Below are 16,162 nucleotides of genomic sequence, written 5' to 3'. Positions count from 1 at the left end.
GGTAAAGGAAGCAGGAATGCTCGGCACATAAAGGGCCCCAGAATCACTGCTCTTCAACACGTATGGAAGGGCATGTTTGACTTTGTACCACTGCATGCGCCTTCTTGTCGCTTTGGCCAACGACGGCATGCATCTAGTGCGCACGGATAGTTGCTCAGGTATGAACCCACCTTTAAAATGTATAGTTTTTTCTACTCCTTTGGTAGACCTCATACAAAAACTTTTTCACATACGATAAGCAGTCATTTCAATTTAACATTTATGTGGTAAGTTGCGTGTCAATGTCATTATTTTTTCCGCACAACAGCTTCTCATTTAGAATCAGGAGGCTAAGAATCGATCCTGAAATCTCCGCATTAATAGCCTGTCACGCTAATGACTTGACCACGAAAGCGACCGTAGCTCTATTACGAAGTATAGACCCCCACTGGTGAATGCAAAACGATATAACTTTATTGATCGTGGCTATTTTTTCAAACATGAATTCAAAAATCTATGAAGATCATACATTCCTGATGATGGAGCTCCATAGCTCTGACAAAATTTTGAAATGACATTATATAACACGTAAGCTGTTGTTTAATTTATTCTATAATGTGCTACCAGTTTCTGTGAAAGACCATTACCGGAAACAGATTGATATAACAGCAAGAGTTGCATATATACATAAAGAAGAACACAAAGTCAAAAATATAATATTTTGAAATTCAGAAGTGGGTGCTTTAGAGAATAATTTACACAGCACCTTTCGGTTTTATGCAGTGTGAACCAGAAATCAATCGACAAACTTTGGGAGGTACTAGTATGGAGGAAAACAAGAAAAAATGTTAGTAAATATGGGCTCTAAAATGCAAACCTTAAGAATGATAATACCGTAGGATCATTTATCTTCACTGCTGTGGAAAAATTCTCATCTCCGGAACAAGTGCTCATAACTTTTAAGGATTACGTTTGAGATCACATATTTACTGGCCTCTTTTTCTTCCTGTACCACTGCTACTCTGCTGGTCTTTGCTTTCCCTGTTCCACTCGCAAATGGAGCAGAAGATTAGCAACTGTCTGTACCTTCCAAATTAGCGGTAAGTTCTATAACCTTGCTTAGCGGTCTTTACGCGAGATGTACATTGGTGGCTGTAAAAACATTCTATAGTCTTTTGCAAATGCCGGTTCTCAAAAAATTTTACGCAGTATTTCGCCAAACCAATGTCTCTTCTCTCCAGGGACTCCCATATGAGCTCACGAAGCATTTGTGTAACACTCGCGTGTTAAGAACTACCTGACCTGTAACAAACCTAGCAGCACGAGTTGGAATTGCTTCGATGTCTTACTTTAGTCCCAAACACTCGAACGGTACGCAAGAATGGGTAGTACAAATGTCCCGTACGCTGTCTGCTCTATAAATAAGTTTCACTTTCTTAGAATTCTTCCAATAAACCGATGTAGACTATTCGCCTTCGCAACACCGAACCTCATGTTCCTATTCCGTTTCATATGAATTCACAACGTTGCACTTAAATATGTAATCAACTTAATTGAGTCAGGCAGCATGCCACTAATACTGTAATTCAACACTACGGGACTGATGACTGATAACCCTATGAAACATTTAAGATTTTGTTAGTATGCATCAACAGCTACACCATACAGTGCGAAGTAGAATTCTTCTGTCGTATTCAACCACGTTACGAGCAAGCACCATTTATTGATGCAGCTTTGAAGTATTCTTTTGTTAAGACGTAAAAAAACTACTAAACCCTTTCGGTATGTTTGCCTTTTGGTTTCATTCTGTTTGATGTATTTCTGGCGGAAATTAAATGTCAAGATTCCAAGTGTTCTAATCCCCATATTTTATACAAGTCAATATTACTAAACACATCCATAATCTTTGAACTCGGCAATGAAACAATGAAAGTGCAGTTCAACAACATCTCTGCACATTGCAGCTAAAATTGCTGGCGCTCAGCTGAATTTTATTGTCATTCGCAGCGGTCGTCTTTCTGCTTGTAAGCCCTGAAAATGGGAGACGAAGGGGAAGATGCACTTGGAGAAGGAGAGGAAGAGTCATTGGGGGTATGTAGCAATAACATCCAATGTTTAAAAATCACGAAGAAACCTCAGGTTAAATATTTCATGTCTGGGTTATTGCCTACTTTGTTGTCTGCGCGTGTGTCTGTTTTGAGTCGTAAGTGATAGTGAGTGGACAGGAAAGAGGGGGGTGTTATGAACAGATTGCGCACGCGTATCGCTTACATCTCTTTCCTATGTGTGTTTACCAGTGCACACCATAAAAAATAGGGAATTTTATTTCACGAGAACGTGTTACTATTATTCTGTGAACTGATGTGCTCCTTCTGTTTGTTTTGGTTTTCTGCTACTGATCAGTATCAGTTAATAGGGTCGGACTTTTTTGTTTAAACTGGAAGACAATTATGATGATGTACTGTAACCTTTAAGGTAGCCCATCGTCAACACCGAGGCTGTTCCAGGGGGAGTACTGGCCCAGTTGCTGTCGGAGTCCGCAGTGGTCTTGCTCAAACAGCCATCCCACCTTTCATCCATTTCAGTGAGAATGACTCGGGAGTTTCAAACTCGTATATGAATCAGATAAAATAACACACTAAATGCGATGGACGGATCCACTGATTTTGGATTCTGTTTGATGGGGAGTGGAACATACCACTATATCGCTCATGTAACCATTGACTGAGCAGTGTCAACGTGTGTTTTTTATTTTTGTATATCATCGTTTTATAAGAATTTGAGCACGTCGCTTCACAATCATACTAAAATCCCATCTGTATTTGTCCGAGTTCGAATTCGTTTATTACAGCTGTTTCTTTTATGTTATTGTTCTGTACGAGGAACTTTTTAAATGTATTAAAGCATATCAGATTCGTCCCCAAGAGGAATGGTGTTCAAACCTTGTCCCATCAATAATCCAGAATGAGATTTTCGCTCTGCAGCGGAGTGTGCGCTGATTTGAAATTTCTTGGCAGATTAAAACTGTGTGCCGGACCGAGGTCCGAACTCGTGACCTTTGCCTTTCGCGAAAGGTCCCGGGGTCGAGTCTCGGTCCGGCGCACAGTTATAATCTGCCAGGAAGTTTCTTGTCCCATCACCCTGAGCAGCGTTTATTGCAAATCCCTAAAATACTGCATCCAGATGCCGGAATGGTTCCTTAAATAATGTGTCAGGTGATTTCCCTCGCCTGCTTCGTCAAATTCCACCCATTGCTCGTCTATCTTAGCACCACTCCGACGAGGTGTTTGGCTGTCCTCGTCCTATTTCATCATTTCGCTAGCAGTTCGAATGGGGAAATTGAGCTTTACAAGTATATACAGGATGTTCCAACTTAACCTTTACCATTTTGATCACGTTTATTTCAGAAAAGGGGATATGTAGAACGGTGCAGTCTGTGGCATAATGTCCATACATATTCTAAACGTTTAGTAGCCGTTTCACAGGTTCCAACATGTGCGCCATTTGTAGCAAGCAGAATATCCAAGGAACATTTCAGTTCCTCCGACTAGAAAGAAAGCCACTGAAGAGATCGTTAAAGATGTTTCCTTTTCTTCTCTTCTTTTTTAAAGAACAATTGAATGGTTCTCTGTAAACTGACTCTCCTAAATTCTGAGAAAAAACGCGCTACATCATGATTTTGTTGATATATATTGAACTCCTTTCTGAGCCACTGACAGCTTTAACAATGGGTAATAAAGGACATTTTTTCCTCTAGGTATGGACATGACTGTTTTCAAAATTGTGATTGATTGTTGATGACGAATTTCATTAGTGTATATATGTTTCGTAGTATTGCAGTTAAATGCCTAACTCCTAAAATAGATACTTACATGACGACTGCGGGCGAACACCACATATTATTCTTAATGCTCGTTTTTGTGCCATCAATACTTTGAAACTTTCTGACAGATTAATACTGTATACCAAACCAAGACTAGAACCCCGTACCTTTGCGTGCAGATGCTCTACCGACTGAGCTACCCAAGCACGACTCAACAGAGTGTCCTCACAGCTGTACTTCATCTCCTACCTTGTGAACTTACAAAAGTTCCATCCTGGAAGAAAGGACATTGCGAAGACATGGCTTATCCGCAGCCTGGGAGAGTCTTCAGAATGAGATTTTCACTCTGCAGCGGAGAGTGTGGTGATACGAAACTTCCTGGCAGATTAAAACTGCAAGTGTTGCGGGAGAGCGTCTGTTGGGTTGGGTTGTTTCGGGGGAAGAGACCAGACTGCGAGGTCATCGGCCTCATCGGTTTAGGGATGGACGGGGAAGGAGATCGGCCGTGCCCTTTCAGAGGAACCATCCCGGCATTCGCCTGGAGCGATTTTGGGAAACCACGGGAAACCTAAATGAGGATGGCCGGACGCGGGATTGAACGAGAGCGTCTGTGAAGTTTGGAATGTGGGATATCAGTTACTGGCCGAAGTGAAACTGTGAGTAAGAGTCGTCAGTCGTGGTGGGGAGCTCAGGCGGTAGAGCAGTTGCCCGCGAAAGGGAAATGTGTTGAGTTCGAGTCTCCGCCCGGCACACAGTTTTAATCTCCCAGGAAGTTTCATATCCACGCACACTCCGCTGTACAGTGAGTGAAACTCTCATTCTGGAATCAACACTTTTTTCCAAATAGTCAGTTACCCCAGATAATTATTCCATAAGACATTACTGAGAAGGAGGTTAATTTGTTTGTTTCCAAAAGTAGCAACTATACGAAGAATAAAACTAGCTCAAATGAATAGTTTGAGAAACTCAGTAATATGGTTCTTCCAGTTCAGATTGTCATTAATATGCACCCCCCTCCCCCCCCCCCCCCGCAAAAAATACCCTTTTTAATGACTCCTGTTCATGTGCAACATCAGTTATTGGTATGACTCTTCTTGTTGTAGAGAACTGAATGTAGTGTGTTTTATGCAGAATTTACGGAGAGTTTTATTGGAAAATCGCCATTAACAGTCTCTTCTGTATCCTTCTCTCTGATTGGAAACACTGGAATATTGTTTAGAAATCCAGCGTGCTACAGACGGGATACAATTTTAAGTCTGTTGAACAGCTACTAAAAGTTTAGGTGTGTGTGAACATTATGCCGCAAACCGCACGTGTCTACTTATCCATGTTTCTGGAATAAACGTGATCAAAGTTGTAAAGATCATTTTAGAACACCCTGTATATTAGCGCTAAGCATGTCTTCACTAGTCTTTTCGTGTCGTCTATAAACAGTTTTCACCATTACAGGAAGTAATGTTTTAACTCTCGAACTGAAGCTACTATTTCCGAATTCGGAGAACTTGATTCGAGTTTTAGTATTGTAATTATCACAGAAAATTCGTCTTGCTCATTCATGAAAGTTCAACGCGTAGAAACTAACCCAGGTTTCTAAAGGGCGTAGGAAGAATCCTATTGCACATTTTCAGTGACTCCAAGTGTAGCACCTTTCGCATCTAGCGAATTTTTACAGTAGAAGTATTGACACACCATCGGCAAGTTGTGAAGTGCTACTGATAAAAGCGGAAACTAATCTTTTACATAAACAACGCCTTGTTATAAATTTTATAAAAGACTGGAGAATATCTTAAAGACGGCATCATAGAAAAATCTGAATGCAGATTACGACAGACGTAGAGCTAAACCAAGAAAGAAAGGACGCGGTTAACCGACTGGAAATTCATCGATGAAAATGTCCAAATGTTTTCCTTGTCAGATGTGTATGCTGTTCCATTTCGCTGTTTTAATGCCTTTATCGGAACGCCACTTAACAATTAAGTGACTAAAAAGGGATGAAGGTACAACACGCCAACTTTCAAGTACACTACATGAGTTACACACATTGTTTGAAGCAGACGTTTAGCTTTTGGCCAAATAATATCTCATTTATGACTCTCGGGAAATTGCTGGTCGTGGCAAAACCTGGATGACGCACGGGTTTATATTGCGCCGCTAGGACCCACCTCTCTGTCGTTGTGGTTTCGCTTTGATGGTGGTCTACATTTTCTTGGACTGCCCGCTTTCAACATCGCCCAGGCAGACGTTTCCGCTGCCTGGTACGCTTCCTACACTTTTATCGGATGACACTGCAATGGCAGACTTAGTTTTGAGTTTTATTCGTGCAGGGTTTTTTTCCCTTGATCTAAGTGTTTGTCCTTTTTTGTGTTGAGTCCGGCCTTTGGCCTACGGTTTTAGATTGTGTTTCTTAGTGTGTCACTTGGTGGTTGGCTTTTCCTTCTTGTTTTCGTGGTCGGCCTACCACTGTCACACTCTGTGTGATTTTAATTCCTTTTGTCTGGTCTCTGTCTATGTCTTTCTTGTCCTGTTTCGTCCCTTGTCATCTCCTTTGTTTGTTTTTACTCTTCGTGGGTGTTTAAAGTTCGTGGAAGAGGGACCGATGGCCCATGTAGTCTGGTCCCTTCAGTCCCAAAAACCAACCAACCGTAACTATGTGTTGCACGGTATAATTTCTGCGGCGAATTGAGCATGTACGATCTTTACACTAAGGTCACAAGTCATGAGCTAGCGATATGCACTTATACAGATGGCGGTAGCATCACGGTATAATTTCTGCGGCGAATTGAGCATGTATGATCTTTACACTAAGGTCACAAGTCATGAGCTAGCGATATGCACTTATACAGATGGCGGTAGCACCACGTACAAAAAGTATAAAAGGGCAGTGCATTGGCGGAGCTGTCATTTGTACACAGATTGTTCGTTTGAAAAGGTTTTCGATGTGTTTATGGCCGCACGATGGCAATTAACAGACGTTGGATGCCGAATGATAGTTGCAGCTAGACGCATGGGACATTCCATTTCCGAAATCGTTAGGGAACTCAGTGTTCCGAGACCCAAAATGTCAAGAGCGAGCCAAGAATATCAAATTTCAGGCATTAATCTCATAACGGCAATGCAATGGCCGATGGTCTTCACTTAACAACCGAGAACAGCGGCGTTTGCGTAGAGTTTTCATCGCCAACAGACAAGCAGTACTGCGTGAAATAGCCGCAGATATCAGTGTGAGAACTACGACGAACAAATCCGTTAAGACAGTTCGGCGTAATTTGGCGTTAATGGGCTATGGCAGCAGACGAGCGACGCGAGTTACTTTGCTAACACCACGACATCATTTGCAGTGCCACTCCTGGCTCCTGAGCATACCGGTTGGACCCTAGGTACTGGAAAACCATGTACTGGTCAGATGAATCCCGACTTCATTTGGTAAGAGTTGACTGTAGGGTTCGAGCGTCGCGCAGATTTCACGAAGCCGTAGACCCAAGTGGTCAACAAGGGACTGTGCAGGCAAGTGGTGGTTCCATAATCGTGTAGTCTGTGTTTACATGGAATGGACTCCGTCCTCTGGTCCAACTGAACCGGTCGTTGACTGGAAATGGCTATGTTCGGCTACCTGGACACTATTTGCAGTCATTGGTTCAAATGGTTCAAATGGCTCTGAGCACTATGGGACTTAACGTCTGAGGTCATCAGTCCCCTAGAACTTAGAACTACTTAAACCTGACCAACCTACGGACATCACACACATCCACGACCGAGGCAGGATTCGAACCTGCGACCGTAGCGGCCGCGCGGTTCCAGACTGTAGTGCCTAGAACCGCCCGGCCACCCCGGCCGGCTATTTGTGGTCATTCATGGACTTCATGTTCAAAACCACGATGTCATGTCACCAGGACGCAATTGTTCGCGATTGGTTTGAAGAACATTCCAGATAGTTCGAGCAAATGATTTGGCCACCCAGATCGCCCGACAGCAATCGCATCGGCAACTTTTTCGTGACTGTGGACGGCGACAGAGGCAGCGTCGCTCAACATTTCTGGATGGATCTTCCAACGACATGTTGAGTCCATGCCGCGTCGAGTTGCTGCACCGCACCGGACTGAAGGAGGTCCGACACCATATTGGGAAGTATCCCAAGACTTTTGGCATCCAAGTCTTGATTCGTTAACATTTAAGATTTTTACAGCCAAATTACCTTAATGGATGGTAGGGCATAGAGATCACCGTATTTTAAATCAGTTTTATGCGGTTATAGGTGTTTGGTCTAGTGATGTCTCGTGTAGATTGTAGTAGGTTGAACGGATGCCAAAATACGTTTTCTAACAATGCACATCACAGTTAAGGGAAACTTCTGTTACACGATAAATGCAATTCGACCACGGGGCTAAAGCTGTACTAGGGAGCTGACTGCCTGCACCAATACACTGTTACTATTTAGAGCCTTGCAGAACTTCGGCTGCATCCAGCCTCGTATAGCTACTAATTATACACGTAACTGTTTATAATTTACGCTTGGAAAATTAAGCCAAAGGCAAATCCATGAAGAGGCTTTCCGTTTTGCCCATGGTACATTCCATTCTAATTCAGCCAAGATACTGTTATTAATAATTATGGTAATTTGGTGTTTAATATACACGCGTTCCTTCTTAACTCTAGTGCACTCTGGCGCTGGCTTACTGCGCATTTCCTACGAGAAATATCCCCCAACTTCTTTGCATCTCATTTATACTGACGCTAATGTATAGTGTTACATCATGGCGAAACACTACTAAACTGACACTCCCGTATTTCCGTGCATGTTGATTCGGGTTTCGTAATTATGCGAGTTTATTTTCAGTACAGAAATAGATGTTCCTAGAGATGAAGAATGGAGTAACTATATGATGGCCGGCCGCGGTGGCCGAGCGGTTCTAGGCGCTCAGTCCGGAACCGCGCGACTGCTACGGTCGCAGGTTCGAATCCTGCCTCGGGCATGGATGTGTGTGATGTCATTAGGTTAGTTAGGTTTAAGTAGTTCTAAGTTCTAGGGGACTCATGACCACAGATGTTAAGTCCCATAGTGCTCAGAGCCATTTGAACCATTTGACTATATAATGGAAATTGGGTGTGTCTAATGTTACCGAAAATTTTGTGGTAGAATTCGTTATCCGATATCCAGGAGAAAGTGCACGTGCAGCTTATCGCCTTCTTCCGGACGATGAGAAAGGTCCAGTCATTGACATGAGTGACACGGGAGCATCATATGATAAATCTCACCAGACAGCTGGCTGTATAACACTGACTGCAGGGTAAGAGGTGACGAGATGCTCTCGGAGTAACGGTGTGGAGACAGGAGTGGGAGCAGATCCTTCCAGAAAGAGTACACCGTGAGGGATCGTAAGATTGCTTGACTGTCTCTGGCAAGCAAACAGTTAACAACAGCTGAAATTGGGAAAATGCTACGAACATAGTATCACGATGATGCAGACAGTTTACTGGAGACTAGACTGAGATCTCGAGTTACCACGGGTTATTTACCGTTGACAATGCTGATACCTCACAGCTAGGATTGGGATAGGTTTAAGGAAAACACATGGAAGGCGGAACAACATATTTCGTCATTTGTTGTTTCATATAATACACTTTATTATTTAACAGCAACATTATCATTAAAATTTAAAGACTTATTAAAAGAACCAGAATTCTCAGCAAAACTTAAATAGGCTCAATTCATTAAAAACCAACTTTCACAATTGTACCATTAACAGCAGGGCATGAAAATCGGAAGTACACAGTTCCCAAAAACAAGAAAAGTCACACCAACAGGACGTGGCTGCAAGTAGGTTCAACAAACAATTTTATGATCCAAATGAATTGCAATGAGTGCCATTAAATGTACTAACAATCTCCAAGCTTAAGTAACCGTTACACAATTAGATAACTCTCATCCAAACACAGGAACGATCACAAGTCACGACACTTATTGTAGCTGAGAGAATGGCGCTTAGCAGTGTATGAGCCTTTAATTAAAAAAAAGGCCTTAAACAATAAAATACACAATCCCTCAAAACAGACAAACTGGGAAGTATAAAATTTAATTATTAATCCCAACCGGTTCACGCCAACCAAAGACTGAAAATGACATTTAATAAATATATAGTTGCCCAAAATTCAAGGTAAGTTGGGAGCACATGGAAATTAAAATGTACTTCCAACTGGTACAACCCAGCAGAAACGTTGATAATAACCATTAATAAATATGCAATTGCCCAAAATTCAAAGTAGGCTCAGAGCTACAGCAAATGGCTATCACAGCCAACAAGGAATGAGCAGCCAAATTTAACAAGTGTAGTAGCTAATGACTGTGAATCAAGGTAAGGTTCGGCAGTTCATATAGATAAATAACAGATCTTAAACTTAGCACGCTGAGAAGTAGTAATGAGAATGCTAGATTTATACGAATAATTACAGAGGTATAATGAATGAGGAAGAACTTCAGGCTCGGCAAACACGCTGTAACCTCCTGAGCTCTGTAAAATCACCAAATAGCTCCAACTATTGGTTTCCGCATAAACGGTGACACTCCGCCGTGGCAGGCATCAAACGATCAACTTTACCTGACGTAAACCACCATGATGCGACTGCTGGAGCGGCAGACTGCCGGTCAACCAAGACGCCGTGCTACGATGGAACTGCAGCCGTGCCTAAAAGCAAACACGCCTCTGCTCGGGACCAGGGAAAAGTAACTCATCGCTTGCCGTCGAAGATACTCTGCCAACACTTATCAGAGGGAACAGTAATCTGCGCAAATAAGGCTTCACGTGAAACTCGCAAAGGAGTAAACAAAATATGAACTGCCGCGCGGGGTAGCCGCGCGGTCTGGGAGGCCTTGTCACGGTCCGTGCGGCTCCCTCCGTCGGAGATTCGAGTCCTCCCTCGGGCATAGCTATGTCCATAGCGTCTACATCTACATTTACACTCCGCAAGCCACCCAACGGTGTGTGGCGGAGGGCACCTTACGTGCCACTGTCATTACCTCCCTTTTCTGTTTCAGTCGCGTAAGGTTCGCGGGAAGAACGACTGTCTGAAAGCCTCCGTGCGCGCTCGAATCTCTCTAATTTTACATTCGTGATCTCCTCGGGAGGTATAAGTAGGCGGAAGCAATATATTCGATACCTCATCCAGAAACGCACCCTCTCGAAACCTGGTGAGCAAGCTACACCGCGATGCAGAGCGCTTCTCTTGCAGAGTCAGCCACTTGAGTTTGCTAAACATCTCCGTAACGCTATCACGGTTACCAAATAACCCTGTGACGAAACGCGCCGCTCTTCTTTGGATCCCACACTGATGAGCAATACTCAAGTATAGGTCGAACGAGTGTTTTGTAAGCCACCTCCTTTGTTGATGGACTACATTTTCTAAGGACTCTCCCAATGAATCTCAACCTGGTACCCGCCTTACCAACAATTAATTTTATATGATCATTCCACTTCAAATCGTTCCGCACGCATACTCCCAGATATTTTACAGAAGTAACTGCTACCAGTTTTTGTTCCGCTATGATATAAACATACAATAAAGGATCCTTCTTTCTATGTATTCGCAATACATTACATTTGTCTATGTTAAGGGTCAGTTGCCACTCCCTGCACCAAGTGCCTATCCGCTGAAGATCTTCCTGCATTTCGCTGCGATTTTCTAATGCTGCAACTTCTCTGTATATTACAGCATCATCCACGAAAAGCCGCATGGAACTTCCGACACTATCTACTAGGTCATTTATATATATTGTGGAAAGCAATGGTCCCATAACACTCCCCTGTGGCACGCCAGAGGTTACTTTAACGTTTGTAGACGTCTCACCATGGATAACAACATGCTGTGTTCTGTTTGCTAAAAACTCTTCAATCCATCCACACAGCTGGTCTGATATTCCGTAGGCTCTTACTTTGTTTATCAGGCGACAGTGCGGAACTGTATCGAACGCCTTCCGGAAGTCAAGAAAAATAGCATCTACCTGGGAGCCTGTATCTAATATTTTCAGGGACTCATGAACAAATAAAGCGAGTTGGGTCTCACGCGATCGCTGTTTCTGGAATCCATATTGATTCCTACAGAGCAGATTTTGGGTTTCCAAAAACGACATGATACGCGAACAAAAAACATGTTCTAAAATTCTACAACAGATCGACGTCAGAGATATAGGTCTATAGTTTTGCGCATCTGCTCGACGACCCTTCTTGAAGACTGGGACTACCTGTGCTCTTTTCCAATCATTTGGAACCTTCCGTTCCTCTAGAGACTTGCGGTACACGGCTGTTAGAAGGGGGGCAAGTTCTTTCGCGTACTCTATGTAGAATCGAATTGGTATCCAGTCAGGTCCAGTGGACTTTCCTCTGTTGAGTGATTCCAGTTGCTTTTCTATTCCTTGGACACTTATTTCGATGTCAGCCATTTTTTCGTTTGTGCGAGGATTTAGAGAAGGAACTGCAGTGCGGTCTTCCTCTGTGAAACAGCTTTGGAAAAAGGTGTTTAGCATTTCAGCTTTACGCGTGTCATCCTCTGTTTCAATGCCATCATCATCCCGGAGTGTCTGGATATGCTGTTTCGAGCCACTTACTGATTTAACGTAAGACCAGAACTTCCTTGGTTTTTCTGTCAAGTCGGTACATAGAATTTTACTTTCGAATTCACTGAACGCTTCACGCATAGCCCTCCTTACGCTTACTTTGACATCGTTTAGCTTCTGTTTGTCTGAGAGGTTTTGGCTGCGTTTAAACTTGGAGTGAAGCTCTCTTTGCTGTCGCAGTAGTTTCCTAACTTTGTTGTTGAACCACGGTGGGTTTTTCCCGTCCCTCACAGTTTTACTCGGCACGTACATGTCTAAAACGCATTTTGCGATTCCCTTGAACTTTTTCCATAAACACTCAACATTGTCAGTGTCGGAACAGAAATTTTCGTTTTGATCTGTTAGGTAGTCTGAAATCTGCCTTCTATTACTCTTGCTAAACAGATAAACCTTCCTCCCTTTTTTTGTATTCCTATTAACTTCCATATTCAGGGATGCTGCAACGGCCTTATGATCACTGATTCCCTGTTCTGCACTTACAGAGTCGAAAAGTTCGGGTCTGTTTGCTATCAGTAGGTCCAAGATGTTATCTCCACGAGTCGGTTCTCTGTTTAATTGCTCGAGGTAATTTTCGGATAGTGCACTCAGTATAATGTAAGTTAGTTTAAGTCAGATTAAGTAGTGTATAGGTTCAGGCACCAATAGCCTCATCAATTTGGTCGCATAAAACCGTACCATAAATTTCCAGACATGAAATAATGGCAAAAGTGGGTACCGATACAGGTTAAAAGGAACATACCTCAAAATTAGGCGCGTTAATATAACAGGTCCAATTCCATATAACACAGACATGGGCTTACAATATCAAGTACTCAAAATAAACAAACAACACTTAATTCCAATCAGGCGCGAAGAAGCCGTGACTTTCAAGATTACAACCAGGACGTTGTAGCTTCCAATCGATACAGGTAGTCGTCGAGGTGCCGTAAACTTTAAGCTTGAAGAGTAAGCTGTTAACCTGCCGGTCAGGTCGCACGTGACGTCCGTGGGTCTTCGCGCCGCATGCCGCTACCAATCCTTAAGCCAGCCGGCCAGGTTTTCCCCCGACCGACTTAACCTTACGCGGCTTCTCGAGACTCGCGTCAGACCGTGTAGTCGTCTAGGAACCACAACTTGCCAACCACGTGCCTTCCAGTCAACTGATATCCAGGCCTCGTCATACAAACAACACGCACAGCTCGACCAAAGACCTTAGCTCACGACACACGATCGAATCGATATCGGCAACCTGAGTACATAGTGCTGCCAGAGAAATGCCATTCCGCCAAGATTAGAGCCACCACGGCTCAAATATACCGCGGACAACGCAGACTTGCATAGTTTAGAGCCAGAGTCAAATGGGCAATGAGTGGCATTCTGTGAGTCTCGCTTCTGTCTGTGACCTCTGATCGATGCCATCGTGTCTGTTGATGACTTGGTGAGGCAACCATTCTCCAACTCCTGGAATGGTGGTGTGGGGAGCTACTGTGTATGATAATAAGGACTGATTTTGTAACTGTTGAAGGCAGGTTAAATTCTCGCTGGTATGTGAGAAGAATGGTAAGCCCTGTTGCCGTACTCTGCACGGCCAGGTAATCAAACGGGATATTCCATCAGGATAATGCAAGAACCCACACTACAGTTCACACCACAAACCTCTGCGGAGCGTCCGAATTCTTGGCTGGCCTGGCCAGCCACTTGATTCGTCACCAAGGGAGAGCACGTATGGTAAGCGATGGGAAGATGTACAAATTTATACCAGCCTCTTACGAGCATTATTCACGAACTGTCACAATATGTGTTTCGGGTACGGCAGGAAATTCCTCAAGCTGACGGTCTAAGGCTGTATACTTCCTTGTCACAACGGATAAAAGAGTGTGCTCGTGGAGATGTGGGTCACACTGCGTACTGATGTTGATGATGGATATCCGTTCCGAACTGAATGAAGATTTAATCATGTAATATCCATTGTATGATTAACGTCTCTAAAACCTTTGATAGATATTGCGCTAACGCTGTTACGTGTTTCCTATCGCCATGCTTGAAAATCTGTATCTCTGAGCTTTCAAAACATATCTTCCTGCTCGATGTCTGAAGACGATCTGGAAGATCTCAACGTTCCAAAGAACGCCACTTGCATTATCTATGAGCGTAAGAGTTATATGCTGTATGCTTACACACTTCTCTAGGCGCTCAGTCCGGAACCGCGCGACTGCTACGGTCGCAGGTTCGAATCCTGCCTCGGGCATGGATGTGTGTGATGTCCTTAGGTTAGTTAGGTTTAAGTAGTTCTAAGTTCTAGGGGACTGATGACCACAGATGTTAAGTCCCATAGTGCTCAGAGCCATTTGAACCATTTTTGGACTTACACAATTCGAACACACTCCCGAAGGATATTTATCCGACAGTCACTAACTCATTATAGTCGATTACTTACCGCTGGTGAAGACTTCGTTTACCGCGAAGAGGGCCTCTCTACTCCATTGATTCCGGAGCAGATTCAGAAGTGTCAAAGATGCGGAACACGAGTGATGATACAGTATGTTTTTATTAAGTGTGTTTTATTTAATGCCTTGAGTAAAGGTGCGAATCTCCCGCAGGATCCGCACTTTAATTTGAATGACAATGAGCCGAATGTGGTGCTTGCTTATAGTTTTGTGCCCGTCAGGGCTCCTTCCCAGAACAGTGGGTGTGAGATTTTAGCGTGCTTAAGAGTGGCAGGTTCACCCCATCATTTTTAGTAGTCACCCAGCCTCAGTAATCCGGTCCCTTTCGATAGAGACTGCCCCGGTATTTTATAATATATTTTAACTACAGCTAGTCTGCCGTGTTTTTATCTATATTTTATATATTGTCTTTTATGAACTTACATATGGCACCGTTGTCTTGTAAATTCTTGTTTACTTTGCCTTAGAGACGTCGGCTGTTTTCCCTATTGTCAAAGTACTCACTCTATCCTTCAAACATCTAGTGCGCTATTACAGAAACAATCTGAAAGTGCTTTCTATTAATAGATACTGTGAAAGTCGTGATTTAAGTTACCATCATTTTTTTTATTCCATACAGGTTACTCTCACTCAACTACTAAACTATATATGAATCCCCTTCAAAAATCAGTTTCCTGAAATCAGTTTCCTGATATACCCCCTTAGGCTCTTTCTTGAGATATTACCGATTATATGAGGTATCCTTACTCTGCTGAAAGATATTCAATTAAATATCAACTTCGCTGCCGCTTCGGCCATTCCTGAAAGCCCGACTGACAGAACGCAGAGTAAGTTCTCGGTTTTTTTTTGTGTCCTCCTGGAAAAGAAAGTTTAGCTGTAGCAGGCTTTCCCTTTGTTTTCAACTTAATGAATATTCATTCTTTGCGTTTCTCTCGGGTTTGAAGCACGCTAGCAATTTCCAACGCTCTAAACATCACAGGTCGCACAAAAATCGTAACCAGATTAGAAAATTGAAATTCTTTATGGACAAAGTTTCCATATTACAGTGGTGAACATAAATTGTTTTTATTTTTTCATTCTGTCGCAGCTCCGGAGAGAACGGAGGGAAGTAGCCCAGTTTGCCAGTGCTCTGTGTATTTTGATGTCTGAATGTACCAAACTTTGCTAGTTAACAACATTTAACGGTACACAGAAATACACGAATAGCCATTATCACCTAGCATTTGTAAATCGGAGCAAGAATGACTAAAAACTGCGTACACATTTTACACTTGATGTACACCCGTATACAAAAGTTGTGCATGATCGGAGGAAGAGAAAAACGGAACA

General features: G+C 43.0%; 1 protein-coding gene across 1 annotated transcript in view; it reads left to right on the top strand.

Moving 5' to 3' along the window:
- The first annotated feature begins 2,016 nt into the window (after positions 1–2,016).
- Positions 2,017–16,162, top strand: part of LOC124802809 (radial spoke head 1 homolog) — a 128,556-nt gene continuing 114,410 nt past the window's right edge. Inside the window, exon 1 of the mRNA XM_047263815.1 lies at positions 2,017–2,070. Coding sequence (XP_047119771.1) covers positions 2,017–2,070 — 54 coding nt within the window. The remainder of the gene's footprint in view (positions 2,071–16,162) is intronic.

Source organism: Schistocerca piceifrons, chromosome 6 (assembly GCF_021461385.2).
Source record: "Schistocerca piceifrons isolate TAMUIC-IGC-003096 chromosome 6, iqSchPice1.1, whole genome shotgun sequence".
NCBI lineage: Eukaryota > Metazoa > Arthropoda > Insecta > Orthoptera > Acrididae > Schistocerca > Schistocerca piceifrons.
Note: the sequence above shows the minus strand (reverse complement) of the source record. Positions and strands in the feature narration are given on the sequence as shown.